The sequence below is a fragment of the Porcisia hertigi genome, chromosome 4, assembly GCF_017918235.1.
Source record: "Porcisia hertigi strain C119 chromosome 4, whole genome shotgun sequence".
In the NCBI taxonomy this organism is placed as follows: Eukaryota; Euglenozoa; class Kinetoplastea; order Trypanosomatida; family Trypanosomatidae; genus Porcisia; species Porcisia hertigi.
Genome location: NC_090563.1, coordinates 301,767 through 325,865, shown reverse-complemented (window position 1 = coordinate 325,865; position 24,099 = coordinate 301,767). Strand labels below are relative to the sequence as shown.

Here is a 24,099-nt window from a genome sequence, read left to right as displayed (position 1 = left end):
CGGGGAGGCGAAGCGGAAGCAGAGGCGAAAACTGCGTAGCCCCCCACTCGTCAGAGGGAAGGCAATGGGTGTGCTGCCAAGCCCCACGAAAGGGCTGGACGAACGTTTGATGGGTTTGAGGGTTTTTTTCACAGAACGTGCGGGCCAGCCTGCACGAAGCTGTTGCTCTCCGTGTGGCGTGTGTACACGCGCGCCCGGAACCGTGTTTGAACCCACGCGGGTTCCTTCACCCTAAAAGAACAAGTAAAAAAACTCGGAAGAATAGCGGCTCATGTGTTGTCGCGTCCGTTATGCTGGACTAACGTGTGTGTGTGAGGGGAGGAAAGGGGGTGGGGGGGCAACAGCTGCGGTGGCCCTTAACCATGACGGTGGGGTGTGTGGGATGGTCTCCATATGCACGCCCACCCCCCCCTCCTCCCTGCCTCGCCTCCCCCAAAAAAAAATTAAAAAAAAGAACTGCGCTCATCCTCTTTCATCTCTCTCTCTCTTTCATCTCTCCAAAACATCTCGCTGGCCTACACGCGCTCAACAGTGCGGTCTTTCCAACCTATCCATCATCATTACTCATCACTCACTACTACTACCCCCCCCAACCATCGACACTCGCCTTGGTTGTGTGTGTGTGTGTGTGTTTGTGTTGTTGTATCGCTCTCTCCTACAGGCACACAACTTCATCACCACCTCGTCCTACCCTCCCCCCTGCGAAACATGCAGCAGTCCTACATATTCGCTGTGCGCCAGGGTGCACGGCAAATCTCGAGGGTGGCAGCCGCAGCTGCAGCAACAGCACCGTCGTCCTCCACAGTAGCGCGCAGCGCTATAAGCAGCAGCAGTAGTAATAGCAGCAGTCTCAAGGGCCTCTCCACGGTGTACGCCCCGGCAACCGTCAAGCGCGCCTTCAATTCGGGCTCACTCCTGCCGGTGTCGTCAAGACTGCTGCAGCGAGAGCTCTTGGCTCCCCCGACGGGCCTGGCTGCGCTTCGCATGACGCGCGGCGCTGCTGGAGTCGTCTCACCGTTGCGCACTTCTTTCTTAGCTGGAGCGGTGGTTTCCCTAATAGGGACAACGTGCTCGCCGCTCTTCACGGCGCAGCGCGGCTATGGCATCTACAGCGCCACCCGCGTAACGCGCTCCGCCCAAAAAGGCAGCGGCGGCGGCGGGAATCAACTACAAGGCGTCAACAACGTCGAGCGCTACAGGGGCGAGGAGGAGGAGGAGGAGAAAAAGGATGGCCATGGCAACGAGCAGGAGAATCCATTCAATGTGAACTCTGGTCCAGGGTACCTGCCCTTCCCGGCACCCTTCCACACCATCAACATTGTCATGATCCTCTTCCTTGCGAATGTGCTGTGTTACCTCATCATGAATTTTGGAAACGACGACTGGCGCGACTTCGTGGTGGAGCACTGTACCGTGTCGCACGAAAACTGGACACGTATTTACCCACTCTTCACGAATGCCTTTTATCAAGAGAACGTTCTGCAGCTTCTGATTGATTGTTGGCTTCTGTGGCAATTTGGCGACACGATGCTGGGCTTCCTCGGCAACACACGCATGACCTTTTTTGCGTTGCTCTGCACGCTTGGCGGGAGTCTCATTCACGTGGCGCGGCAAAAATTCGAGCTTCACTACGGAATGGATGAGCTCGAGGTGCGTGGGCGCTGCTATGGGCCGAACCCGTTTATCATGGGCCTCGTGGCGATTGAGGGCCTCATCTTTCGCCACCTCAACTTCATTCAGCAGCCACCCGTCCCCTTCCTCGTCTTGACGGCCTTCGTGATGGTGATCGACGTCTGGCGTATTTTCACGACGAAGCCCGAAGAGCACGGCGCGGCCACTGGTGGTGCCCTCATGGCGTACCTCTTCTGGGCCCTGCCGACTCGCATGCTCGGTCTCGACAAATTAACCGCCACGCTGTAAATCCAAAGTAGAACGTCATACAGCAAAAGGGAAGGAAGGAGGGGGGGGGCGTTGATCATCCATTCCAATGTGGTGTTTAAACGTCATCTCCTCCCCCCCCCCTCCTCCTCCTCCTCGCCCCCCCCTCTTCTCTCTCTCTGGAGGCTGTCCACGCGGCTGAGGAACGTATGACGTTTTTTTGCGCATGTTCCGTGAAAACGGAGTCGTACGTCGAAATGACGATGTTTTGTTTTTGCATTTCCAAAAAAAAAAGAGAGTTCAGAAAGTAAAGATTGACACGAAGGAGGAGGAGGGAGGAGGAGGGAGGGGAGGGGAGGGGAGGATGAATGTCTCTAATAAACGTGGGAGGGAGGGAGGGAGGGGGGGGGGGAAGGGAAGTAAGGGTGTGCCAGTGGGACGACCGAACAGAGTCTGTGCCCTCCTTCACTCCACTCCACTCCTCCCTCTGCTCCGCCTTTACTGTCCTGCGGCGCTCCTCACCACCACCGCCATAACTCAACCCCCCCCCTCCCCCCCCCCATGGTGGTGGTGGTGGTGGAATGACATAATTGTAATGATGCAAGGCAACATGAGCGAACCCTCGAGTACGCAGCAATCACTAATTAGACATTGAGGGAGAAAGAAAAAGTGGGGGTTCCTCTAATGAGGACAATTGTTGAAGGACGCGAACATGCTGGTGGCGTTGTCTGTGCGTACACACGCACGTGTGTGTGTGTGTGTGTGTCTTTAACGTGTCAAGATCACCCGTTGTCGATGACCTTCGTCTCGTTATTACACCCTTTCTCCTCTCCTTCTTTCCCCCCATTACGCGAGTGCGCCCACGTACGCATCGCAGCTCTCAACTTATCTTCCAGTGCAAGTCTCACCTCCCCCCCCCTCTCTCTCCCCGCACACGACTACAACCCACGGCGCCTCCCCGTTGTAAACGGGAGCCTTGGTGTATGCACATGTGCTTGTATTCTGCTCGGCTTCAGATAGCTGCACCACACTTCCTCGTTTTTTTTTACCTCCCTTTAAAGGGTTACCCACATCGATCTTCGTGATGCAACAGGGCAAAAAGAAGGGCAGCCGCAGCATCACCACCACCACCACCACCACCACGCGTGCGCGAAACAAGTAGTGCCCCGCTCCTTCTTGCCCATCGTTATATTGACGCGCTGTACGTGTTGCCACGATTGCACAGCGTTGCTCTCGCTCAGCTCCTCAACCCCCCCCCCACCCCTTCAAGTCCTCACTTCCTTTCGTAATCTTTGGCACTACGTGTGCCCTTGTGTCGGAGGGCGTGTGAATTGTTTGTATGCGCACATGTAGACCTTTTTTTTGCTGGTCGCACAGGCGTCTCGAGGTGCCTGCTGAATCGGCTCAAAGAAGGCGGTAGAAAAAGGGAGAGAAGTCTGTGAGGGAGAAGCCAACAGGCCCGTTCGGAGTGTACACTGTCGTGCACACGCCTCCACACACACACACACACACCACAGCGGATACAAGTACGCATCCGCCTTCCCCCCTCTCTCTCTCTCCCCCTCCCTTCCACACGCACGCACGCACACTGAGAGAAAAAAACAAGAGAGTCTCGTGTAGAAAATGGCCTCTTCACCACCGCAGGCGCAGCTGATGCGGAACCGGCGAATCCACAGTGCATATGACGCCGCTGCTGCGCTTTTTGATGAAATGAGTCATGCAGCGCGGACAGAGGGCAGCGCTGGGGCGTTGTCGACTTCGCACGCGCCGCACCCGCGTGGCAGTCGCCATGTTTGCACCGAGGCTGGAGACCTGCCACCTGCAGCAACGACAACCACAACAATCCCATCTCCCACTCTCGGAAGCACTTTGTCGCCACCACCGCTATTGGCCTCCCTCTCGTCGTCGTCCGCGGTGGCCCCGCACTTTTATGTTCGTCCTCTCCGCTCTCGACAAGCGGGAGTGAGCCATTCCAGCACGAACCACTACAGATACAGCAGCGGTACGTGGACAGCGGTGTCAGAGTCCACACCATCGTCAACCTCCTCCCCGTCGTCACCGCCGAAGGAAGTTCTCTCAAGTCATGTGAAAGTCAACCATCGCAGTACACCACACGAGATTGAAGGATGCACCGGGCGCAATAGCCCAGGCACCCCGTTGGTATCGCCGTCGTTGCCGTTACAGCCGCCAGCTCTCCTCACTAGACTCGGCTGCGGCGTGGGAAGCAGTGTACTCCTGGGATCGCATCTGACGACGACGCCCCCCTCAACGCACGGCGCCCCCGCTGCTACTGCTACGGTGCCGACCGTGGCACCCGTTTATCTGTGGCACCGCACAAACTTGGCGGCAGGCGCGGCGCCACGGTTGCGCCTGCATCGACCCTCTGGCGGAGCCTCCGCGCCGACGATTCCGACGTGCATCTCTGCCACCTGCGCTGGAGGACGACGGGACACGGTGGCTAGCAGCGTACCCGCAACCAACACCACATTGGTGGCGACACAAACAACAGCAGCAGCAGCAGCAGCGGTCGGCAAAGGCGTGGGAACGGGCGCACCACCGAAATCGGGTGGCGATGTTGTCGGCATCTTGGCACCGCCGACGCTCGAGGGCGCGTTCGTCGGTAGCGCTCGGGGGTCAACTGACGTCGACGCCGCCCAGCAGAGCCTCAGTCGCACTCTGGCCGGGGGGAACCTTGGCGGTGGTGCGACAACCATGACAACAAGCCTCTCAAAATTGCAGCAGCAGCAGCAGCTTCTCACCACTCTTCTATCCAGCGGCGGTGCCTCTCGTGCGCCGTGTGCCAAACCGAACTTTTGTCTCGTTCCTCCGTTTCGCTTCGCGCGCGTGGAATCCGGCGTGTACCGCGGCGCCTACCCCGTCCTGCGCAACTTCTCCTTCATCCGGCGGCTTCGCTTGCGAACGATTGTCTCGCTCATTCCTGAGCCCCCGACGTACGATCTCAAGTGCTTTGCCGAGGCAGAACATATACAAGTGCATCACATCCGCGCCGAACGCGCGAAGGGCGAAGTGCAGCTTTTGCCCTCAGAAGTGAGTGAAGCGCTGCAGCTCATCATCAACAAAGACATGCACCCGCTGTACATCCACTGCCTGGATGGTCGACACATCACCGGCCTGATCATCATGGCACTTCGCAAGTTGTTACAGTGGGACGCAAAGGTCGCCCACGCCGAGTTCCAGCGCTTCACCAGGGAGATGCAAGATGAGGTGGCCTTCATGGCGGACTATACCGGTCCTCTACTGGTGCCGCCTCATTTGCCCGCGTGGCTCTGGGGCGGGTCCCTCTACGACGCGGCCACCGGTCGCCAGAAGCGCCTGCCTGCCACGATACGTTTGCGGCTGACCACCGCGGTGTCCGGTGGAACTGGCGGCGCTGCAACGGTGGGGGGATCAGTGGCTGCAGCACCGGGAGGTGGCCTGGGAATTGGCTCACCAGGGGCCACGAGCGCCGCGGTGTGCCACAACCCGAAGGGATCGGCGCGCGGTGCGAGTGGCGATCTCCGCCGACACGCTGCAGCACCGTGGATGCGTGTACCCCAAGCCGAGTCGGTAGCAGCAGACGGGCAGCACTACATCGATGTCGACCGACTTCCTGTCGTACAAATGCTCAGCGAAGCCCTGCCCAGCACCTTGTCGTCGGCTTTGGTTTCACAGACACAGCGCCCAACCGCCCTGGGTACGGGCCCCGCCTCTGCAAACGGCGGTCGCACCGGCACACAACCCCCTGTGGAGCTCAATTTGACTCGTTGCAGCGCGCATTCCTCGCACCCCACAAGCGCGAACAGTAGCATCGCTGGGATCCCGGCAGCGGCCGCAAGTGGAACCGTTGGTATTGGCGGTGGCAATCGCTGGAGAGGCACGCCCACTGGGGAAGCAGCGCGACAGCACCACCGGCAGCCAGTCTCTTCCTTCATGAATAGCGATGCCGCTCTCACCAAAGGCGCTGGCGCCAGCGTGCTCCTGGATGGTCGTGTTGGCACCCACATCTGGACGTCAGGGTTGCCAGTGTCGCCAGCAGCAGCAGTCGGTGGTAGTGGAGGCAGTTCGGCTGCCGGTGGTAGTGGTGCTGTTGTTGGCGTCAGTGGCCTTGTGACGGTCTCGCCACCGCCAGCGGTGCGGACGGCGAAGCGAAGTTTCTCTCGTTAAAATCGATGCACAGTCGCACGTCTCCTCGATGTAGGCATATTGCATGTGTGTGTGTGGGGGGTGGGGTGTGTGTGTGTGTGTGTAATCAAAATGACACGGGAAAGGTGTCCGACGCAGGATAAATGAAAAAAAAAAGGGGGGTGGGTGGGTGGGTGGGGGTACGCGAACACGGGATACAAGCCCAAGAGCTTATAGGACCAAAAAGAACCACAGACACACACAATTGGAGTGAGGAGAAGGAACACACACACATGCATACACACACACACACACGAAGGGTAGGCGGGGGGCGGGCGGGGGGGGATGGCTGCCTTGGGCAGGTGACAGAGAGGGAGACAGGCCCTCGTGAAAACACGGGCCCGCAACGGTGTGCATATATAAAAATTATATATATATATATATATATGTGTATATAGGTGCATATGTATGTGTGTGTGTGATTGTGTAATCAAGTGCATCTACTAACGGTCTTTTTGATGTCTTGGTCACTCCCTCACTCCCTTCCCCTTCCCCCTCTCCCTATACATACATATACATTTATGTACATACATACTCTTTTAGTTGTGGTGATCACTGTAACTCTCGCTGCTGTAGTGCATTCAATTCCCTTACACGGCGCTTTGGTGTGTGTGTGTGTGTGTGTGTGTGTGTGCGCGCGCGCGCACGCCCTCCATCACAAAATCTACTACTCCTCTCTTTACCGACCTGTTGTGGGGGCTGCTGCTCGTATCTCCCCCCCGCCCCTTTCAAAGCTCATTCTCCACGAAGTCTTCGGTCCCTGTACGGCCCGACGGTGCCTTCACACATCGACTTCGCCGTTCTCAGGGATGGACTTCGCTGCCTCTGAAAGCGGACACGGTCCCGCATCACAGTCTGACTCCTCTTCCTCATATCGCTGCACTCGCGCTGACAAGAGCCGATACGGCAACACCCAGCCATCTGCGCATCGCCCCGGCAGTCGAGAGTATAACCGCTACCGAAACCACCACCACCACCACAACAACAACAGTCAACCGGAGGAGAACGAGAACAGTTCGCGACGTCACCGTCACCGTCACCGCACCTCAGTGAACGTCAATGATACCAAAGCTGGCGACGAAGAATTGCTGCGAAGCGAAGTGGATCCTCCCCCCTCGAGCAATGTCGACGTGGGTCGAGGGCCGGACGCGCAGGAACCAGAGAAGTTCTCGCTGAATGACACGACGCGAAGCAGCCTCGTCAGCACCCAAAGCTCTCGGCTGCCCATCCGAAGACATGACCGGCTTTCACTGACAAAAGAGCACCAAAACCAAAAGAGTCTGTCCTTCTCCGGTCCACTCTCGAGTGTCGCCAGTGAGGCGATTGAAGTGCGCAAGGCGCCAGCGGCGAGGTCCGAGAGTAGTGCGTCCCTGCTGGCGAAATACTCGGAGTCGATCAACAACTGTCGCCGGCGAGTCGAGAGTCCCGCGGCCGCAACACCGCCATCGCCGTCGTCGAGCAGCAAAGCCTCCTTGTCCTTAGTCCCCTCAGAGAATCCCCTGATGGAGAAAGGCAGTAGTGGTGCTCCCGGAGCACCAAACACCATGGCCCGCACAGGGAAGGGGAGAGAGGTCCGCACTAGCAGAACAGCAAGAAAAGTGAGCGGCGATGGCTTCGCTTCTCAGCCATGGACACAACCGCAGGCCGCACCACCATCACCATCATCACCAAAGGCCTCCGGCCTGCCTTCGTCACCCCGCGCCGCCACGCCGGCTTTGATGGAAGTTGACCAGGTGAAACCGGACGCCAGGGTGCGCGTCTGGCAGAAAGACGTCGACGCGGGGTCGGCGGGGATCCACTCGCCATCGCTCACCTCCTGCGCCGACCGCCCCAGCCACAGCGCTGCACAGCGGGTGCAGCCTTCAGTAACCCTGCGGCCGACGCCGTCATACCGCACCAAGGCAGACGTGGCAGGCGCCACTCTGTCTTCATCGTCGGCGTGCGCATCGCACGCCAGTGCGATTGCCAAGATGGCGTTGAGAGCGCCGGGTAGCTGCCTTTCTGGCAAGGCATCCAGTGATGCCACAAAAAACGCCGCCGAGGGCAGTGTTAGCCTTGCGCGCCAGCAACCCGCGGCAGAGACAGTCGCCACTACACATCAAGCCCTGCCTGCGCGTCTATCCACATCGACTGCAATTGTTGAAGAAGTGCACGAGAGCAGCTTCTCGGAGCGTCCTGGAAGAGGATCAGATTCTAGCTTGTCGGAACAGGTTTTGAGCTCAACGCCGCAGCGTCCGCGGATGGCTGAGTTGCCCGCCACAGAAACCCAGAGAAGCCCTCGCCATGACAGCGGTGCTCATCCGCCGTCTCCAGCCGCCCGGTCCTTCACATCGTCGCTGTCAGCTGTCGATGTTCCGCCATGTAAGCCTTCAGAGCAGGCGACTACTCAACACTCTTCTCGTGTGGCGGCCTCGGTAAGACAATCATCTGTGACCAACGCAGCCGCTGCCACGCCAAACAGCCCTCATGGCTCTTCGACCCCGCGCACCTTCCAGGGCTCACGCAACAGGACGTCCTCTTCCGGACGATGCGATCACCCAGTAAGTGTCAACAGCTCCTCGATTGCAAGCTTTGAGCCTTCTCAGCTCAGCACGGCCCGCCGTGGCACCATCCGGCGATCAACGGCGTGTAGCTACGTGCAAGCAGATCCGCTTGCTGAAGTACCTACGCAAGAGCGTCAGCGGTTACTCAACTTGCCGCACCACGTGAGCACCACGCTTGGCACCTCTCGTCTTGACATCACCTTCGAGGAGGACTTGAAGGAGCTGTACAAGCAGACACACCTGGTCGATCCGCTGCTGCGCAGTCGCCCTGGGCGCCGCCAGTTCCACATCCCAGAGCAGGCAGACCTCTTCGGCATGTACCCTGAACCGCCAATGACGGTTGACAAGAATGGCGACTTGATCCTTCAGCACCTCGCACCGATTCCAATCAAAGGGCGAAGCTTCGTACCGCCGCAGAACCGCAAGTCCCCACAGCCGGAGAAGAGGGCCTTCACCGCGCGCTCACTAAGCGGCGACAACGATCATGGCACCAGCGACGAGTCTGCGCCGCCGCCGCCACCAGAGGCCCCCGCATCCGATATCCAGCCAGGGAAGGCTCCAGGAACCCCTGTTTCTAGCCGCAGAAGCGGCGCTATGGCGGTGGTTCGCCCCGGCCGTGGTCTTGCCAGCTTCGTCTTCGGGTACGGCGAGGAGGCCACGGCGCACGAGCGCGGTGGCCTCACGCCACGACGAGGTCGCATCGTCAGCGACATAACTGCCCTGTACAGACGCCGCACGGCAACCGGCACGGGATTCCCCAGCGACAGCCGGTGCGAGTCACTCATGTACAGCGGCCTACCCTCACCGTGCGACTCAGAGACGCCGTTGCCGAGACCGGCAGAGTTGTCCTCGCCAGTCATGTTCAAGGGAGCCGAAGTGGTTCAGGCCTTGACCCCTTTTGGCAACGGGCGGCCTGCATCACCGTCGCAGCCTTGCAGTGACAGGACAACCCTAGACGGCGACTGTTGCAAGCAAGAAGAGGTGCCAGCGACACATGTAGCAGGCCCCACCACGCCATTGCAGGATCAGAAGAAGCATGGCAACAGTGCCAGGGTGATATTGGGTGAAGAAAGGGAGTCCAGCGATGGTGTGCAGCCGTCAGAGGAGAATATCATGGTACTGGAACCCTCGCGTGCCGTGCAAGCAGCACCTGCTGCTCAGCCTTCTTGGAGCGGTGACGCTGGAAGCGACGGCCTCAGCGAGGAAATCTCGTCCCCTGCGAAAGCGGCAGTGGACCAAGAGTCGACGCCCATTGGTAGCGGTGCTGAAGCGAACCTCGATGCGAGGCCTTCATCCGAGTCGACTCCTGCTGCGTTCATCACGGCAAAACCTGCTGATGCGCAGCGACACGCAAGCACTGATGGGTTTGCTGCGGCAGAGAGGGCGCCAGCGCTGTCTTTGGTTACCGCAACAAATTCCCTCCCTAATGAATCTATAAAGGTCAATGGCGGCGGCGGCGGCAGCAGCAACAAACCCAACGCTCCCAGGACGACCAGCTCTATCGCTGCGGATGACTCCAGTGAGTCAGAGAGGGCATCAACGCGTTTGCGGCGAAGCTGGGCAACCCCAAAGCGAGCCCCGGTGGAGGTGCCAGGGGAGCGGCCGCAACCCCCCGCCGAGTCGGAGATGGTGGCAGCCGTCGCTTTAGGGCACGCGGCACCCAGGCTTAAGACCGCTGCATCGGCAACAGCTCACACAATGGGGTCGTGGATCAGAACAACCTCTGCACCATGTCGGCATACAGATCCACAAGATGTGGCTGCGGCCAAGTGCTCGCCGTCGTCGCTACCGCTGCTATCGGAGCGCACAAGGCGGTATACAAACCTCGGAAAGACCACGCCGACAGGGGTGACGCGAGTGTCACCAGCCGAAAGCCGAGCGTCAGTGAACGTATCCCCAGCTGATGCACCCTCTCCCCTACACACGCCGCCACGCACGACGCCCGCACCTACGGGAGACGTGCCGCCTCAGGCGTCAGCAGCGGACAGTGAATCCAATAAGGCATCGACCCCTGACGCAGACGACGCTGTCGCGCGAGAACAGCCCAGGTTCGATGAGGTACCAATGGCAAGGGATCGTGACAAACACAGCACGCATCGATGCCGTCAAAATCGCGACTACGGCGCCCCCGAGGGCACCGCACAAGAAGCACCGGCTGCCTCAGCGGAACAGGGTAACACCCCGGTGCTGTCGATGTGCACTCCTTACTTGTCCCCATGTGTTATTGGCGACACTCCTGTGGGACTCAGTGGCGGCTTCCACAGAGCCCTGCTTGTCGCCGAAGACAGCACGCAGACGGACTTTGTCTCGAATAGCCTGGAAGAGCAACAGCTCCAGTACGTTCAACAAGAACAGCTCCTGATAAACCTGCAGATCATGCACTTGCAGCGTCAGCAAGAGCGATTGCTTCTGAACATGCAGCGCATCGGGTCGAAGGCCCAGGGGCAGCAGCTCCAGATACTTAACAGCGATGGCGGCGCTCCCTCCATCCTCACCACCGCCTCTATGCCGCGGGTCTCACCGAGCCCGCAAGCGTACGCTTCGGAAAGCGCGAACCCTGCCATCCACCTGCATCAGCGCGCCGCCGGCATCGCAACTGGCACCTCGAGAACCCATCGACGACGCAACTACTCAGCGAACGACTCCCGAGGTGTGCGAGATGCGCTGCGGTGGGTGAACTAACGCGTCGACGAAGGAAGCCGCAGCCAGCAAACGATGTGACACGGGGTGTGTCTGTGCAAGCTGTGAGGTGAGCTCTGTGCGTCAACACCAGTTGGACACATGCGGAGCTGTTCTCTTGATGTATTCCTTCCGAAAAAATGTTTCTCTGTATCGTGGCTCGAAGCCCCTTTCTCTCTTTTCCTCTTCCCGGCCCGCCCACCCGTCCCTCTTGTCCACCGTGGCGATGCATCCGTCTCTCTTCACCACCCTCTGTGTATTGTGTATGCGTAGGTGGAACTCGGATTGGGATGGACGATGGACATTGCACGGTGCACCGGTGGTTTGGTCTGTGTACCCTCCTCCCCCCTTTTTTTTTCTTTTTCTCTACTTTGTTTATGTTGGTTCCCTTTTCACGGCGACACCACCACCCCGCCTCACACACGCACACACACGCACACTCCGTCCCTCTACTCTCTCTCTCCCCTTGAGGGTCCGTGCATATTAGCCGGCGTAGTGCCTCTCACCTTCTTTTGAAGGTGGGAGGGGGAGGGGGTAGCAGGACTGCGAACACTCTGTTCACCGCGCCGTGAAGCCTCTCTGTGTGCGCGTGTGTACAGCCCCCACCATCGCTAACTGCCCCCTTCCCCAAATGGGAACAACAACAACAACAGAGATGCATCGATCTTCTTCACGCATCCTCCAACGCCCCTCCCCACTCCCCCCTCTTTTCCTCGGTAACATGCTACGTGCACTCCCGTGTCGCCATGGTGACTTTCCCCCGCCCCCCGCAAGCCACATATCAGAGCGAGGGCCCCCCAGCCACCCCACCCCCACCCTCCCATCCCCCCCCCCCCTTTTTTTTCTCTCGCCTGTATGTTGTTTGTACACAAGAGGACTGCCTGAAAACAGTACAAACAGAAGCCGCTCTTCGCTGTTCTGCGCCTACACCTCTGTTGCCATTCAAGAAGGATATGCGTCTCCGCCCGATGCGAGCCGCTGTCACCCCAGCATCGGCGTCAGCTGTGGTGACAGCGGCTCATGCCGGCTTGCGTGCGCTCCACACGTCCACGGATTTCGCCGGAAACGTCTGTGCCACGGCCTCGTACGCCACTCCGGCGTGGGCAAACCCCCCGGCTGCCTCTACACCACCCCACGGTGGTTTCTCCCGGCCCTCTTCCATCCGCGCCGGCACCCCGCGCGCTGCTGTCGGGACTCACGCCCGGAGAAGGGGTTGCTGTGGATGCGCAGTGGCACAAGAGCAAATCCGTCTTTGCAGTAGCCACAGCAACGGCAACTCCCCCGATGGCAGTCGTCCGTATATCCCTGGAGAGGCGGTGCAAGAGAGGTACCCCATCATCCAGCTGCCGGCACGCTCACTGTGGTGCAGGCAGTACGCATTAAACCCTCGGCAGGTGACACAGGGAGAGTATGCCGGGCTCATCTCCCAGGTGAAGGAGGCACGACACTACTATCAGTACCCGTCTATGAGTGCACCGCAGACTGGGTGGAACGTGCAGATGTTCACCCTCTTTGATAACTCAGTCTACATCAACCCGGTCAACCTCGACGAGGAGGCCTGGCGAGCCGAGGCGGCGCAGCGTAACATGCCGTGGGTCGCCTTTGAGGAGGAGAAGATGCGCGAGCTGCGCGCTGTGGGGCTGACCGGGTTTGCCTGGGAGCCCTGTGCGAGTAGCGGCTTCATGCTGCACTACATTGAACGCCCGCTTACAGTGCGGATGCGGGCGCTGAACGAACATGGCGAGGAGTTCACTGCGACATTGGACAAGATGCATGCACGCATGGCGCTGCATGAGATGGATCACCTGCAAGGAGTGCTCTTCACGCGGCGCGTGGTTGACACAGACCACGTCGTCCCGATGGAGGGCTTTGTAACCATGAGCGACTGGAGCGACGACTACCCCTCGCTAGAGGCGCGCAGCACGTTTCTCTACACGATCTTCACGCCACCGTACCACTTTATGTCCTATGCTGTACCGGATGGTAACCTCCTGGACCGAAGGTTCGAGGATGGCATCTACCCCGGCTGTGCGCAGGATCGCCAGCAGCGCATCGAGATGTCGGCGATGGACGCAATTCAACGCAACGCCTGGCGGAAAGAAAAAGCGAGGCGACAGGAGGAGAGCAGCCAAGACTCCAGCGGCGATGCTGTGGGGAGGGCAGAAGACGACGCTGCCGATGCTGCTGCTGCTGCTGGCGCCAGGTGAGATCCCACCGCATATCCAGAACGCCATCGTTGCAGATGGGGGGTGAGGGAGGGAAGGGGCGGAGGCGATTATGCGGAGAAGGCAATGAAAAGAGAGACGGCTGAGGGGGGGGCATGTGTTTGTCAGTGGATGTGGAATACCCTCCCAGCAGCAGCTGTGCACGGATTCTGGATGACGTTGTGTACCTCAGAGGTTCCGCTCTGGTGATGCAGACACGCCAAACAACCAACCAACCACACCCACCCACCCACCCCCTAAAAAAAAACAACAACAAAGAAAAACTTCACCGTGGCTACAATGAAGAACACACACACACACACATACACCTCACTCTCTCAAACGTCACTTTCGTTCTCCATCCTATAATTACATAAACATTTACATGTACAAATTCCGTGTGTCCACCTTCCGTCATCGCCCTCCCCCCCCCCACCCCTCCTCCTCCTCCTCCCCTCTCCAACACCACTGTGGGTAACCGCATACACACACACACACACACACATATATATATATATATATATCCATTCATAGTCAGAGAACGGATAACACCGATTTTATTTGGCTATTGAATCCAAGTAACCCCCTTCCACCACACACACACACGCACACAAGGATGGTGCATAAGAAGCAGGCATGGGCGAAGCGGGTGAAGAAGGAGCGCTTTAAAGCAAAGTTTTTGACGCGTATGCAGGCCACACGGTTGCTGCAGATGGAGTCCATCCAGTTTCGGCGTCTGTGCATTCTCAAGGGTATTTACCCCCGCGCCCTCAACCGCAGCAAGCAAAAGCAAAGCGGTAATGAAAAGCAGTACTACCTAGCTCGCGAGATCAAATGGCTGGTGCGCGACCAGCTCACCGAGAAGATGATGGCGTACCGGGCCTGGGAAAAAAAGGTGAAGCGGGCAGAGGCAATGGGCCTTGCCGATGACCTCAAAGCGCTGCACAGCTCGCGTGTCAAACCGCACCACAGTCTAGTGGCGACAATCAAGGAGCGCTACCCATACTTTATCGACGCCATTCGCGACGTGGATGACGCCATGTCGATCATTCACCTCTACGCCTTTCTTAGCCCGGAGATCAAGTCTGATAGCACCATTGAGATACATCACTCCCTCACCTCCGGCCTGAGCGAGAGGGCCAAGGAGATGTGCGAGCGCTGGGACAAGTACGTCGCACGGGCGCATGTTCTGACGAAGGGCTTCATCTCCATCAAGGGCTACTATTACGAGGCAATTGTCAAGGGTGAGCGGGTGCGGTGGCTGTGCCCACACGAGTACGCACACCGCTTTCCCCCAGGCATCCAGCAGTATGTGCTGCTGAGCTTCCTTGAGTTCTACTTGGAGATGATGAGGTTTGTCCTGTTCAAACTCGAGTCAGATCTCGCACGGGATGAGGCGGACAGGCTGGCGGTTGAGGATGAGGAGGGCGTGGCGCGTGCGAACGCCGTGGACTTCGCGAGCGGTGCAACACTGGCTGTGTTGGATGTTGGCGCGAACCAGGCGCATACGAAAGAAGCGAAGGAGGTGGAGTCGAGCCGATCGTTGAAGGAGGAGGAACTGCAAAAGGCGCGCGAGGTGTTCCGTGGGCTCACCTTCTTTCTCTCGCGCGAGGTGCCTGCGAAGCGGATCGCGCTCGTCATCAACGCGTGCGGCGGCCGTGTGGCGACCGATTACGTACCTTCGAACATCACCCACGTTGTGATTGATCGCCCTGCGCTGCCGCCGGGTATGCAAAAGCACGACCAGCTGGAGTATGTCCAGCCACAGTACATCTTTGACTGCTTGAACGCGCGGCTGATGCTCCCCGTGACGGGCTACCGCATGGGCGAGGAGCTGCCGCCGCATGTGTCACCCTTCGCCGTCTCCATCACAAACGCCGCCCCCGACAACGCGGCCGTCGAACAAGTGAAGAAGGACCACCCAAGGATTGTTGACTACGTACCGGCGCGCGTGCACGAGATCCGCAAGCTGATAGACCCGTCCTATTCCGCCATTGATCCGGAGGGGAAAGTGGCGCAGCTGGAGGACGAGTACAGCGATGATGAGGCTCACGTGGCAGTACCCGAGATGGACGTGGAGGACGACGTCTCTCTCTCGGGCGACGAGCTCGCTGAGGCGCGCAAGAAGCCAGCGTGGAAGGCGGAGGAGGTTGCAGAGGAGGTGCAGCGGTCCAAGCTGTCAGCACTAAAGGTAAAGAAGCAGCGCGAGATGAACCTGATGAACGCGCCGACGAATGAGGTGGTGGCGCGGCGGAGGCAGGCACTGCGGAAGGCGCAGGAACGACTGCGACAGTCGGAGACATCTGAGGCACGTCTGCATCGCAAGATGAGCGAGGTGAAGCGCCAGGAAGCGGTGACGCGCAAGATGCAGCTCCAGGTCGCCCGCAAGAAGGCAGCACGCTTTTACAAGATGGTCAGCGGTGTGGTGCAGGGCACGGCGAAGAAGGCAGCGTCCCTAGAGGCGAAGGCGCAGCACATCGCAGAAGGTAAACTGCAAAAGACCGATGATGGGAAGGGACTTGTCAATACGAGGATGGAGGCGCGGCGGCAGCGAGCCGAGGCGAAGGGCAAGAAGCTCAAGGAGAGGAAGGCTGACAATCCGTACAAGAAGCTCCCAAAGTGGGTACAGTAGAGGTGTCCGTCTGCATCCCCACCACCACCACCACCACCAAAAAAAAAAAAGAAAAATGGGGGCGGGTCACGGCGAAGAGAACAACACGCACACGCATGGTGAGAAGAGTGGGAAAACAAAAAAAAAGAGTGAGCTGCAGCACCTACTCTCCCCTCCCCCTTTTTCCCCCATTCTCCTCTCCTCAGGCCTTGATAAGCAGAGAAAGCTTCAAGATGTCGACGCCACCGCCGCGCACACGCGAACCCCTCGGTGGGGGCCCCCTCTTCGACGTTGAGTGTGTGTCTGTGTCTGTGTGTGTGCCTAAACGTTTAATTACACACATATGCGCGCAGACGCATACGTACGCGTGTACACTGGAGAGAAGAAAAAAAAACAATAGAGAGAGACACACACACACAATATATATATACTATATAAATATATATGATTCTGTCTGTTCTCTCTTGAAGTGAAGCGAAACGAAACGATAAAAACAACAAAAACCACAACGGCAGGCTGTCCGGAGTGAGGGTGGGACGGAGAGGAGAAGGAGGGGTGGGGCAGCCGTTATATATATTTATATATATATTTATATACATCGTCTACACACACACACCCTCCTCCTGGTTTTCTCACCCCTTTTTTTCCTTCTAAGTATTAAAGCTCTTTGGGTGTCTGTTTGCAAACATATATATATATATAATATGTTTTCTGTGGATCGAAGGAATGTCTGTGTGTGTGTGTGTGGGTGGGAGAGAGAGAGAGAGACGGGGTGAGAAAAGAAAAATTGGGGTGATCAATGGTCAAGAAGGCTCCCATCTCATTGTCTACGTAATGATGCCTCACCTCTGCGTGTGTGTGTGTGTGTGTGTGTGTGTGCATAGGTGCCAAGGGGAAAAAAGGAATGTGGCTGTTCTGGCAGCGTGCTCGCGTCCTCCGTGGGCAGGTGGATCTTCATGTGTATGTGTGTGTGTGTGTGTGTGGGGGGGAGGGAGGAGAGGGGGACGGGAAGATGGAGAATGTGTGTAACATCTTTGGTCGAGTGTGTGCATCTCAATTTAAATATTTTGTCTTCCCTCCTCCTTTGAGTTCACCTAACACACACACACACACACAAAAAAAAATCGAAAAGAACAAAAAACGGACGAACATGACGCGAGTAGTCCAGTGAAGTGTGGGGCGGGGGGGGTGATGCGAAGAGGCATGAAAAGATTGGGAGGGGAAAAAAGAGCCACCGGCTGGTACGATTGCCCCACTCTCCCTTCTTCTCCCCCTCCCCTCCCCTCCCCCCCTCCTCCGGCTCCCCTCCGGCTCCCCTCCCCTCCGGCTCCTGTTTACTTCCCTGTTGTATCTGTCTGGCTCATGAGAGTGCTGGCACAATTTTGCCTGCGCATTCGCCACCTTCCACAGCACCCTTCCTTTCCTCTCGACAATCCTTGCGCACCGCCACCAACGTAGCGCGCTCGCCACTCCACACCTGTCTTGCATGCGTAGTGAATAGATTCTTTGTTGCACTTTCCCGGTGTTTCGCCTCTCTCTCTCTCTCTCTCTCTCTGCACCCATGGCGGACTCATATTATGGAAAGGCGCGGAAGCCTTACGTTCCGATCGATACCTGCAGCCCGGGTGGAACGTGGGTGGAGGAGCGCCGGTACAACCGTGTGCGGCCCACCGCGACGGGAGCTTCGGCGAAAGCCAGTGCGGAGGGCACCCTCACGCCCACCGCCGATCGCTTAACAGCGGCGGACCGTCGACCGCACCGAGTGCTCTGCGGCAACTGGCAGGAGGAGGATGTGCTGGAGCGCGACCTTCTTGCGATCCAAGAAGCACGGCTACAGGAGAAAAAGAGCTGCGCGGATGGGGAGCCCACGATCTCGACCTCGGCGCCAGTGCAACATATGCAAACACTTCTCAAATCTGGCTGGAACCCGACAAGCACAATGGAAGTCATCACACCAAAACCTAGCGGCTTTTTCTCGGGCGGCCATTTGAGCACGCCGTACCTGACGTGCGACGCGCGCCATCCGAACATACGCGACCTGAACACGACCAATCGCGTAGACTTCAACAGCACGAGTAGCGATGTGGCATCGCAACGGCGGCCCGATTTGGGGGTGCGGAGCCAGTTGCTGATGGAGCAAGCGAGATCGATGGCAGGGGAGATGCAGGCCGCCAATAGGCGGGCGCGTCACGAGCAGCTCCGGCTGCGCGAGGCGAGCATGCATGGAATGAGCCTTTCCTATGGCCCCAACATCTCCGAGTACCGAGCGACCATGTGCGACAAGGATGAGGTGCTGCCTGTCGTGGAGGAACTCTCGCAGGACTACCTCAGCGATGAGCCCATCACCCTCTACACCGGCAACCCCAACACCGGCAAGACGATGACGGTGCACGGTAAGACTCCAGTCGACCCGGTGAGCTCGACACGTTTCGGGAAGCACACCCATTTTAGCGAGTTCAAGTATGCGTACTAGATATCTCGGGCATTACTGCCTCCTGCCCCCCCCCCACCCCCACCCCCATCTCGTCTGTGTGTATGTATCGAGCGCCTTTATGTAAAGTTCTCCCCTCCTTGGTTTCGCTCTCTTTGAGGTGCCTTGCTCCTGCCGCGCCCTCACCGCACATCCATCCATACTCACATCACCGTCCGACTCCCCCCCTCTTGCCTGCTGTGTGTGTGTGTGTGTGTGTGTGTGTAGCCACTACACTGACTTATTGAAGCCCTTCCAGAGCGGGCCTCCTCACCCTACACGTATGTCACATATGCATAAATGCATATATATATACAACGCTCCATAGGGGTTCCTCAGCACTGCCTTCTCCCGGAACCGCATTCATTGCTCCTCCAGCGTGCGAAGAAGCACACAGATATGCCCGTTTGTCGTACATGGTGTCACCGTATCTCTCGCGCCCCCTCCCCCCTCCCCCCTCCACCACTCACGCAGGGAAACTTATCACACCAACAACGGCTCGGAATACCTCAACCGTGAATAATCAACTGGGATCACCTTTTCCCCTTTTCGAAAGCACTGCCATTCGTGTGTGTGTGTGTGTGTGTGTGTGGAGGAGGGGGGAGGCTGGTATCTGGGGAAGAGAGCATTGCAACCGTCTTTCAGCACACTATACTTTCCCCCCTTCTTCCTCCCTGCCCCTTCGCACTTTCGAGCACACGCTTCTAGATCTATACAAGTGTGGAGACTTTGAAGTACCTCTGTGTCCATCGCTATCAGAGCGTTACCTCGTCTACTTCCTTCTTCATTCGTTGTCTCATGTAGACATAATATTTATATATTTTTTTCTTACTCTGTGGCACGAGAGGAAGACGTGGTGTGGAAAGGGGGGCGGGGGAGGGAGCACCCAATTACACTCAATTTAACGAGGTGCACCAAAAAGTGTGTATCCCTGTCGGACTCGCCCCCACCCGCTCCCCCACCACAACCTGCTCCACACTCACACGCATAAGCGCAAGACCGAAAAAAAAAAAGAAAAAATATGGGAAACGACGTCTCTATAGTTCTACACGCCGATGCGCCGGTGCCAAGCACCGTGCTAGCGACTCAGCACGAGGTGCACGCCGACTCAGATCTCGATAATTACTGCAGCGGCGTCTTGAGCCCGCCACGGGTGCTGTCGTCGCCATCGGAAAGTCGCGTGGTGGAGCGGTGCCCGAGGATAAGCGTCATGGCAGCCGATAAGGCTCGAGAGCTTTTAGGTGTCAGCGACTCAGCCACCGCGGAGGACGCCAGTCAACGGGGGCCCTCCCCGCCACTGCCAGCGCAGAAGCCGCCTGTGTTGCTTGTAGAGAGCTGCGCGACACCCGATGCCTTCATTACGTCGAGCACGTTTGCTGAGGGGCTAAACGCCATCCTCAACTACGTGGAGGAGCACAGGAGGGGCGGCAGCACCGCAACGGCCAGCGGCCTCTCAAGCAGCGTGGTGGCTTGCTGCCCTATCGGTATCCACTTTCACCCGTCAGTGTGCCTTGGGAACCGACTGCGTACAAGCGAGATGCGCACCGCCTGCGCCGAGTACTGCAACATATTCCTTACACATCTGGTGGCTGCTTTGGAGAAGGTCAGGTGCGACGCACAAGCAGGAGGAGGGGGCCCGTCAACAACGACATCTGCCCATCTTCCTATGAGCACAGTGTCCAAGGGAACCACTGTAGCAAGGGTACCGCTGCGACTCTTGATCCTGTATCTGGACGCACGCTCGTGTCGACTCGACGACACAACGGGGCCGTGGCTCGCGTCTTCGCTGATTATGCACGCTGTCCGTCGCACACGGCCCTACGCGCTCGTGTTGGCCCGCACAAACGCTGTGGGTGGCGGTGGAAGCGTTGACGGTTTCATGACGTACTTCTCTTCTGAGGTGAAGGCAGATATGTTGTGGGCATCACTACAGCACGTGTTGCTAACGCACAACGACATGTCCCTCCAAGGTGTCCAGACTGTGTTGGAAAATCTGCTGGCCGAGGACGCCATGCAGGACGTGCTCCTTCAGCAGCAGGGCGTCGATGCCAAGGCGCAGAGATCGAAGGAAGTGATGACAGCGGTCATGCAGGACCGCCTCTTCCCCCGCCGTAGCTCGCAGCTGCTGCCACAGCTGTACCTCGTGGACGTCCGTCATAACCATTACAGCGATAGTGAGGTGCAGGAGGTACTGCAGAACATGACGCCATGCCCCGATGTACACCAACCCACGCTCAGACAGGGCGTGGGCGCCCCCACTGTACCTTTGCAGCGGCCACTGGGGGTGAACAACGGGGCCCCTGATGTCTCACGGACTGGACATAACGTGGCAGGCCCGTACGATCATCGCCACCAGGCCGAGTTTCACACGCAACAGGCGCCCTCCAAGCACAAGTGTGACGCGGAGCCGCCCCCGATGCCGTACGCCTCCCCTGCCGCATCTCCGCAGCAACGCCAGTGGAAGAACACCGCCGCCGGGTGGAGCAACGCTACGCCGGCCTCGGATGCAGGCGCAACGGCAGCCAAGCAGGCTCGCTTGCCCCTCAGGAACCCTCCTCATCTATCCGTCTCGCTGCAGCAGTCGGTACAGCGGCTGTCCGTGTCGCAGGCCCGGGAGAGCGGCCACAACGGGGAACAGGAGGATGTAAAGCTGACCAGCGAGGCCTCCGTCGAGCGCGTTTGTTACAGCCATGGTGGCACGGCCCTAGAGACCACGTCTGCGTCGAAGCTCTCGAGCTCTGAGACCCCGCCACCGATGCTTTCTATTGGCACTTTAAATCCAAGTACGGCCGCCACCCCCACCGCGTTCCAGTTCCCGCAGCCCCAAAAGGCCTTGGTGGCCGCACATCTTCCGCCCAGCGCGGATGGGGCAACACACACGCAGAGCACCTTGCCAGCAAACGAGCAAGTACAAACAACCTCGTCACCTCTCACGCTACGAGGTGGTGTTCGCAAGATGCAGTTACAGAGTCGACCGTCAGGTAACCGGGTGCGCTCCCCACAGAGTTTTCCCAACCACAGTCAAGGGGGGCACCCCACAAATGTGAATGCTGCCGCCACCGCTGTCGAGAAAGTGCCGGGCAGCCTCATCATGAAGCGCAGTGGTCACCTGCTGCGCAACCTCTCCCCTCACAGTGAGGCACAAGTGAAGACGCCTATCATATCGGTGACGCCTCAGCAGACCGCAGTGCCCGAGTCGCCGCGTGTGTGGAGAGCTCACAAGTCGGCACCCTCTCCACATCCTCTTGACGTCCTGACGCTACAGCGGCCTCATATCGTAGGGGGGCCACCATCCCAAGTGCCAGCCCCACATTCGACAACGCCGCGGCAGCGCACGGCAATGTCGCCATCGAAAGGACCGTCTACTGTTGCGCGTGCATGTCTCACAGAGCTGGACCCTGAAAAGTATAAGCTAGGCGACGCGGAGATTGAGGTGCACAGCCCGTCGCTACATGCGCACTGCTACTCTCACCGAAGCTCGAGGCATCGCGGCCGCCGCAACAGCGACACTGGTTGCGCAGAAAACGAGCCGTGGCTGGACGAGGTCGTCACCCAGAGCCAAGGCCGCGGCACCTCGCCGGAGCTTAGAATTGGTGGTCGGCGGCGATGCTACGACATACCAGCCTTCGCCGCCGCTGCGGCACGGATCTCTCCAACGGCGTTAGAACGTGGTGTGCGCAAACGTCATGAAAGCCCAGCCCAGGCGGCATCTCGGCGGGCGGCGGCATCGACGACGACGTCGTCATCGTCAGCGCATCGGTGGTCCAAAAACGTCTATGACAAGGTTCGCCCGTGTGTCGACTCCCAGCGTGACCCCGGCGATGCACAGCTAGCGAAAGCAGAGTGCATGGCCGCCGCAACGATTGAAACAAGGACTACTGTGCGGACTCTAAGGCGCGCTGAGGGGCATCTGCCGGAAGAGCTCAACAGCAGGCTCAGGTACCCTCGCTCAGCGCGGCAGCACAAACACCACCACCCACGGACATTGGTGCGTATGGAGCCCAAAGCGCGATGGGATCGAAGCTCACCCCTCTCCGAAGCCCCGTCGCCATCATCAGGGTCGCTGCGGCCAGCAACAACATCGTGGGGGGTAAAAACTAGAGCATTTTCGATGCCAACGAAGCACAACGATTCTTACGCGGGGGCGACTACTATGCCCGGTACCGCGCAAGCCTCCTCAGCGCAAAGGCATCACAGACTATTCACACTGTCGCCAACGACAACTGTCATACGTTGCCTGTCAAAGGTGGAGGGCCCGCACCTCGTAGCACGTGAGACCATGACTAGTCGCCTGCGCAGTGTCACCAGTCAACGCCAGCGGCGTTTTTCCGAAGCCCAGGAACACGAGAACGCCTACCACGTCCGAAACCGACGGCCGCAAACGACAATCCGCACGGGTGCTGTGACGGCCACCACGTGCGTGCCCTGGAGTCAGCCGCTCGGGGTGAAGACCGTGCTGCAAGAACAAAAGCTGCGCCCGCCTTTCCTCAAGCAACTAAGTAGTGACAACAGCGACTACGGTGTAGCAATGATAGCGTCGACCTCGCCGTCGCGCTGCGGCAATATCACAACCCACAGGGAGTGGGGGTCGGCCGCATCTCATGCCACTGACTATGTGGAACAACTCGTGAAGTTAGGGCTAACACAGAAATCCCCACACGCCGTCGCTGGAGCTGCATCGGAGTCCGGGTATAACCTGAACGGCATTGAGTTGGTGCACAGTAAACTGCGAACCCGCACGCAGGCAGCCTTTTAGTCCGGATCCCTACATATATACATATATATATATATATTTATATATACGTGCTGATCTAGTGGCAGTTTTCTTTATTTTCTTTCAACGTGACGCCTCGAAGAACCGTCGGTGAATACACGCGTGAGCGCTTGTAGAGGTATGTGTGGAGGAGGGGGAGACGGACAGGAAAGGGATGAGCCACCTCCAATCCTTCTCATACAATCGCTTGCTCACTAAGCTGATATCTCTCCCCCCCCCCCCCATCCCCCTGTGCAGTAGCGTGTCCGAATGATATGCCGCATGTTCGCCTCGCTGATCCGATCAAAGGCCCGGCTTGCTCTCTCGCCCACCTGTCTCATGCTCGAGTTGCGAAAGCTGAGTCCCCGAAGGTACAGAGGGGAGGGGTCCGTTACCCGCGCCCTGTTCGCGTCTACGTGACGCTACGGGACCCATAAAGTTGATCCAATCTGTAGCAATATTTCTCGTGCCACATTCATGGAAGCTGAGGAATAGGTAGAGTTCCTCCGATGCCTACTGGGCACACAAGGCTACTACGCCCGACAAAAACGTAGCCCTGCCATCCTCGTCGAGGCCTGGCGGCAGGGCGCAGGTGGAGGAGAGGTAGGGGACGCAAAGAATGCTGTTTCGAGGCGCACTACAGTGGACATACACCACAGCAGCCCCCCTCCCCCTCCCCCACAAACGAGGGAGTTCTGTACTGCTCCTACTTTGGAACGCGCACATGACGCTAACGGCAGCCATGAGTTGACATGGATGCTCACCAGCCCACGTGCACT

At 58.5% G+C, this 24,099-nt stretch overlaps 7 protein-coding genes across 7 annotated transcripts; all 7 read left to right on the top strand.

Annotated features, from left to right (window-relative positions):
- Positions 1 to 708: 708 nt before the first annotated feature.
- JKF63_07277 (uncharacterized protein) lies at positions 709 to 1,920 on the top strand (the record flags this gene model as incomplete). Its single annotated transcript, XM_067903217.1, has 1 exon — positions 709 to 1,920. One exon carries the CDS (start codon positions 709 to 711, stop codon positions 1,918 to 1,920), a length of 1,212 nt encoding a protein of 403 aa, XP_067759772.1.
- Positions 1,921 to 3,588: 1,668 nt separating this feature from the next.
- Positions 3,589 to 6,042, top strand: JKF63_07276 (uncharacterized protein; the record flags this gene model as incomplete). The annotated part of the gene is made up of 1 exon (XM_067903216.1): positions 3,589 to 6,042. One exon carries the CDS (start codon positions 3,589 to 3,591, stop codon positions 6,040 to 6,042), a length of 2,454 nt encoding a protein of 817 aa, XP_067759771.1.
- Positions 6,043 to 6,869: 827 nt separating this feature from the next.
- Positions 6,870 to 11,285, top strand: JKF63_07275 (uncharacterized protein; the record flags this gene model as incomplete). Its single annotated transcript, XM_067903215.1, has 1 exon — positions 6,870 to 11,285. One exon carries the CDS (start codon positions 6,870 to 6,872, stop codon positions 11,283 to 11,285), a length of 4,416 nt encoding a protein of 1,471 aa, XP_067759770.1.
- Positions 11,286 to 12,250: 965 nt separating this feature from the next.
- Positions 12,251 to 13,489, top strand: JKF63_07274 (uncharacterized protein; the record flags this gene model as incomplete). The annotated part of the gene is made up of 1 exon (XM_067903214.1): positions 12,251 to 13,489. One exon carries the CDS (start codon positions 12,251 to 12,253, stop codon positions 13,487 to 13,489), a length of 1,239 nt encoding a protein of 412 aa, XP_067759769.1.
- Positions 13,490 to 14,102: 613 nt separating this feature from the next.
- On the top strand, positions 14,103 to 16,118 carry JKF63_07273 (uncharacterized protein; the record flags this gene model as incomplete). Its single annotated transcript, XM_067903213.1, has 1 exon — positions 14,103 to 16,118. One exon carries the CDS (start codon positions 14,103 to 14,105, stop codon positions 16,116 to 16,118), a length of 2,016 nt encoding a protein of 671 aa, XP_067759768.1.
- Positions 16,119 to 17,658: 1,540 nt separating this feature from the next.
- Positions 17,659 to 18,570, top strand: JKF63_07272 (uncharacterized protein; the record flags this gene model as incomplete). The annotated part of the gene is made up of 1 exon (XM_067903212.1): positions 17,659 to 18,570. The coding sequence occupies one exon, from the start codon at positions 17,659 to 17,661 to the stop codon at positions 18,568 to 18,570; it is 912 nt and encodes a 303-aa protein (XP_067759767.1).
- A 1,018-nt stretch (positions 18,571 to 19,588) lies between these two features.
- Positions 19,589 to 23,539, top strand: JKF63_07271 (uncharacterized protein; the record flags this gene model as incomplete). The annotated part of the gene is made up of 1 exon (XM_067903211.1): positions 19,589 to 23,539. One exon carries the CDS (start codon positions 19,589 to 19,591, stop codon positions 23,321 to 23,323), a length of 3,735 nt encoding a protein of 1,244 aa, XP_067759766.1. The 3' UTR covers positions 23,324 to 23,539.
- Positions 23,540 to 24,099: the final 560 nt, after the last annotated feature.